At 43.4% G+C, this 6,000-nt stretch overlaps 1 protein-coding gene across 1 annotated transcript in view; it reads right to left on the bottom strand.

The window, feature by feature from the left end:
* LOC139469483 (leucine-rich repeat serine/threonine-protein kinase 1-like) overlaps positions 1 to 6,000 on the bottom strand; it is a 48,094-nt gene that overhangs the window by 19,756 nt on the left and 22,338 nt on the right. The window contains exons 14-18 of the mRNA XM_071251666.1: positions 5,412 to 5,676; positions 2,753 to 2,885; positions 1,839 to 1,930; positions 1,023 to 1,145; positions 481 to 677 (exon numbers count right to left, since the gene is read on the bottom strand). Coding sequence (XP_071107767.1) covers positions 481 to 677; positions 1,023 to 1,145; positions 1,839 to 1,930; positions 2,753 to 2,885; positions 5,412 to 5,676 — 810 coding nt within the window. The remainder of the gene's footprint in view (positions 1 to 480; positions 678 to 1,022; positions 1,146 to 1,838; positions 1,931 to 2,752; positions 2,886 to 5,411; positions 5,677 to 6,000) is intronic.

The following is a 6,000-nucleotide window of genomic DNA, read 5'->3' as shown; positions in this document are numbered from 1 at the left end:
AAATCCGGTCAGTAAACTGTTGTGTAGATTTCGGTTGATTGCAGGATTTGGAAAGCATGTACACAGCCAACTTGTTGTCAACAAATATTTTCCAAATCTTTTCATGTTTTTAATCAAGGTTTCTCATGCAATTTGATGCACTTCGCAATGTAAGACCCATTTTATCACACAATATAACTTGATTATCGATCAGATCATCTTGACCAGGCGACGCCATTTTGTTTGATTCAAACGCAAGTGATACGAGAGGTGGAATCTGATTGGTCCATAGGCGAGGCTCAGAAGGGCATGACTCATAATAACCACTGGTGGCGCCCATGAATTACAGCCTAGTTCGGCAAGGCTGGAAAATGAACTTTTAAAGTCAGTTAACTCTCTTGCCTCGGGAAGATGGGACAGTTTTGTTATGAGGAGCTGTAAGGACAGGCCAACAACATGTCTGGAACACTCTCTCATCTAGCATCTCCCCCATGAACCTACCCGGACGTCACACTTCTTCTCCACACTGACTTGCAGATCTTCTTCCGTCGGCAGCAGGGACGGCAACAGAAGGTTCTCATCATCGAACTGGAGAGCCACTTCAAACTTGTTCAGCAAGCTTGTGATGTCTCTCTGTATGTCCATTGGCTGGAGGGAGTTCTTGAACAACAGCTCTAGATTCTTGATCTTCATGATGCCTATTTTCAAGAAAAATATAAAAATCCTAATACTTAAAAACAATGCAATCCAATATAGCACACAGTTACTTCCCTTTACATGTGCACTGCTTTACGGCACATCTAGTGTTATGGTCATGGTGGCAATAGCAGCTTGTATGCCTGTTCATGTAGGGAGGCCCTTTCCCAGGATGATTGTACACAACTGTTTATTTGGTTACATACTAGTTTGAACAAGCAAAAAAACAAAAAACAACACCACCCGCCCGCACCATACTTTCAAAAGTCATTGCCTGAGAACCAATTCTTTTATTTTTTTAAGCCTAACTGTTTTCATGGTACACATCTACAAACAATGGGTCTCACCTCTGGATGCAAATCGGTTAATCTCCTTGATGGTGACAACCTTTGCCAGCTGGTCACAGAGCCATTGAGGATCAAGGAAGTAGAGATCCTTCAGAGAGAGGTCCTCGTAGTGGAACAGAACGCCTGGAACACAGAGTCAAGACAGAACAGGAATTAGATTCAGGGAGCTGTTTCATGCAAGCCTCTTCGTGCTGTGCTGTAATGGCTTACAACCCAAGGGAGGGAACTGCGACACAGTTTACAAACCTTTGAAGATTCTACTTACGACCATTCCAAGAAACCCTCTTAATGTGACACTAGGATGTCGCAAGACCGTAAGACATATTTTACATAGCAACGGATTTAAAAGTTATGATGTGGTTTATGATGTGGTTTATGAGGTCGTAGTCCTAGGAGGCTTTTGTGACATGGCTACCCTGGGTTACTTATAGCTGTAGAGGCTCTGGTGGCCGGTCACCCAAGACTCCACAATCTGCTGTGCACAGTTGCATCTTTTAGGTGTGCCAGAAACATATGTTCAAGGGTTTAAATCCCATGTTTGTCTTGTTGTCTTAGATGTCAAAGACCTGCATCACTTCACACATCAACTCACACCCTATGACACAACTGAAACACTGCCTCAACTCACTCACTCACTCATCTACTCACTAATAATTTTCACAGAAAAATGCATTAAAATCATCTCCCATAACATGAACCATTCTCAAATATCTAATTTCACATATTTGATACCTCCGATTGGCCAATCAGAACACAGTTATTTCCAAATTTATGGGAGACTCTGTGTTTAACATGACAACCATTAAACTGGTTCACCGTTCTCATGCAGGAATCTGGTTGCCTGTTCCAACTCCTCCACATCCCTGAAGGTCGTGCCAGTCTCCATCATCTTGTTGGACACACACAGCCTGCAAACAAAGTTCAGTAAAGACCAACCATGAAACATTCAGATAAACATACTGCAAACCTGTAAACATACACTGTTCTCACTGCAGACATACAGTCAAGTCACGTTAATCCGACAAGGTTGGTTGGTTATGATTTTGTCGGGTACACAAAATTAAGTAGTTTTAACGGTCGAAAAATGGACAATTATACGATAGATAACAATACTAACACGTTATAAAAAAATGAAAAATGAAATATTTATATTGTTATGTTACATTGTTAGCGGAATATATTTTCTAAGCACGCAACCTCTAAAGCTTAACACAAAACTACTGTTATGGGCTGTATAACCATGGAGTATGCTGATCACTGTGATGGATTAACAAGACTGATAAATGAGTGATTTTGGTAATTCGTTGCCAATTTAGGTAAGTCGGAGTGCAAGACTGTTGGATTCACGGGTCTAAATACCACTGATATAATTGGTTTCCATCATTAGTGTTGGATAAAGCTGACTGTCGGATTAACAAGACTTGACTGTGTGTAACTAGTAGCTAGGATAGCACCAAATTAAATTTGAAACCAAACATCCATCATGTTATTGTGACTTGAAACTTCCGATTGACCAATCATGCAAGTCCATGCACAGTTAATAGTGCTGCACCTTTCACCAGCACTTACACGGTTGAGAGGAACACATCAAACTGTTGTGTGAAATAAAGAAATTGCTTTCTCTAATAATTGTTGAATTTGTCAATCTTTATGGCCTCAATTAGCTATTTCTGAAAAAAACACTAAGATTTTTTTACTGCTACTGTTAGATGCTGCTCTGGCAGACTCACATGTACTTCGACTTGGAGAGGACGGGCTCCTTGTTGTCATGGAGACGCTCCTGTGCCAGCTCCATCACCACGTTCTGCAGCAGCAGGTACTTCTTAGGGATTTTCTGCTTCAGCAGCTTCTGGGTGCGGGAACCTGCCACGAGATACATCATGGTCACAAGACACACCATGGTCACGAGATGCACCATGGTTATGAGACACATCATGGTCATGAGACGCACCATGGTCACAAGACACACCATGGTCACACTATGGTCACAAGACACACTATGGTCACTAGATACATCATGGTCACAAGACACATCATGGTCATGAGACACATCATGGTCACGAGACACACCATGGTCACGAGACACATCATGATCATGAGACACATCATGGTCACAAGACACACCATGGTCACGAGACACACCATGGTCACGAGACACATCATGGTCATGAGATACATCATGGTCATGAGATACATCATGGTCATGAGATACACCATGGTCACGAGACACATCATGGTCACGAGACACATCATGGTCATGAGATACATCATGGTCATGAGACACACCATGGTCACGAGACACATCATGGTCACTAGATACATCATGGTCATGGTCATGAGATACATCATGGTCATGAGATACACCATGGTCACGAGACACATCATGACCATGAGACACACCATGGTCACGAGACACATCATGGTCACAAGACACATCATGGTCACCAGACACACCATGGTCACCAGACACACCATGGTCACGAGACACACCATGGTCACAAAACACACCATAGTCACACGACACACCATGGTCACACGACACACCATGGTCACACGACACACCATGGTCACGAGACACACCATGGTCACGAGATGCACAATGGTCACATGACACACCATGGTCACGAGACACATCATGGTCATGAGATGCACCATGGTCATGAGACGCACCATGGTCACATGACACACCATGGTCACATGACACACCATGGTCACGAGACGCACCATGGTCACATGACACACCATGGTCATGAGACACACCATGAGTTTGATGTCAGTGACAACCAGCATGGTTCACTGTCTCATTCAACGTCATTTACAAACTTAATGTGTGATTATAGTTCTGATATTCAAGCTATATCACTTCGGGGTAAACTTGGTTTGATAATTTGTAACCAGTCAATCTCATTAAAATCTGATCGCTAAACAAAGATCTTAGGACATCCAATTAAGGGTCACGTCAGAACGACCTTTCATCCAACCAATCAGAGCGTCGCTTACCAGATCATGAAAGTGACAGTCGGAATGTGTTTTCTAATCATGCAACCCATTGCTACCCAGTAGAATTGAATATTATAATTTTGATAATAATGAGGGGTACTAGGGGTTTTATGCGTCTTGCCGGACGTGAGTGGTATTAAACCTAACAAAGGACGCATAAAACCCCATATTCCCCTAGTGATCCTGCTACAACAAATTCATCTTACCGACATGTTTTAATGTGATATTTTAAGAGAATTAACTCAAATTCAAAATTGATAGAAAACAGCTGTTCTATTGAGCTGAGGTTAGTTTAGGCTAAGTCACGTGACTTCCATTGACTTAGGAAAAGCGTGCAGCCCTTTTGCTTTGAAGCGGGTTATAAGGGATTTATTCTGCTCTCAGAAATCCATGTGCAGCCTGCATTGCTCGTAGTGGGGTATAAGAGATATATTCCCCTGCTGAGAAATATATTACCCTCCAAGGTACACAGTATTTTATCAAGATCATGCGGACCAATCAGATCTCATCATTCTGACATGGAGGTTTGATAAGGATCTTTAATTCACTCTACAGGATCCACATGGCATCCCTGGATGAAAGTACTTATACATGAAGCAGATAAATTGACACAGATTCCATGTCTTTAAGTGTACTGCCGCGAGAAGAGGAAGAGTAGGGCAAGTGTGGGCACTGCTTTTTTTAAAAGGAGAGGTGTATTTTGTGATTTGGCAATTTACTTTCTGTAATCATGTATATTTGTCCTAAACATTTATCAGTAAATGAGTCAGTAACAGTGTTGTCATTTGGTTACTTTTCATTATAAATTTCTGAATGTATAAATGTAAATCCCCACAGAGCGAACTCACAATCTATGACACTGCCCCACAGAGCGAACTCACTGTCTATGACACTGCCCCACAGAGCGAACTCACAATCTATGACACTGCCCCACAGAGCGAACTCACTATCTATGACACTGCTCCACAGAGTGAACTCACAATCTATGACACTGCCCCACAGAGCGGACTCACAATCTATGACACTGGCCCACAGAGCGAACTCACAATCTATGACACTGCCCCAGAGAGTGAAATCACAATCTATGACACTGCCCCACAGAGCGAACTCACAATCTATGACACTGCCCCACAGAGCGAACTCACAATCTATGACACTGGCCCACAGAGCGAACTCACAATCTATGACACTGCCCCACAGAGCGAACTCACAATCTATGACACTGCCCCACAGAGCGAACTCACTATCTATGACACTGGCCCACAGAGCGGACTCACAATCTATGACACTGCCCCACTAGACATACAAATCACAACATACAAATCATGGACGTCGCAACAACACAACATCTAGGAGCATGAAACGGAGATCACAACATGCACAACGTACGGGGATGTTTGAGGTCGAAGGCATGGTCGTAGATCATGTCCACAAGCTTGGACACATGCTTGCCCGACTTGCAGCTGACATTGATGGCGTCCAGGATGTTGGGGAGCCCACACTTCTCTGGCTCCTTGACAAGGATGAAGTTCTTGTGCACCAACCCCATCATGGCTTCCTCGAAGTCCTCCGGGTAGCTCCGCCTGGTGGCACGGTCCTCTAACTTGTCCAGGTGGGTGCCGATGATGATCACTGGGGCTCCAGGAGCGCGCGCCTGAGGATCAGGGAGTGAACAGATCACAAAGACGTAGTACCTAAGGAGGTGCTGACTAACTGTTACATTTAACAACCATCCCTTCATTAAAAACTGTTTTGTTCTTGTAGTTTTCTTTGAACAATGAGAACAATTGGGTTTACATATAAGACTGACCTTGAGGCTGCCTTGGGTTTACATATGACACACATTGAGGCTGCCTTGGGTTTACATATAAGACTCACATTGAGGCTGCCTTGGGTTTACATATACGACTCACCTCAAGGCTGCCTTGGCTTTACATATGACTCACCTCGAGGCTGCCTTGGCTTTACATATAAGACT

Source organism: Haliotis cracherodii, unplaced genomic scaffold, assembly GCF_022045235.1.
Source record: "Haliotis cracherodii isolate W230 unplaced genomic scaffold, xgHalCrac1.p SCAF_2, whole genome shotgun sequence".
NCBI classification, from domain to species: Eukaryota; Metazoa; Mollusca; class Gastropoda; order Lepetellida; family Haliotidae; genus Haliotis; species Haliotis cracherodii.
The sequence above is the reverse complement of the archived record's forward strand: the minus strand, read 5'-3'. Positions and strand labels throughout refer to the sequence as shown.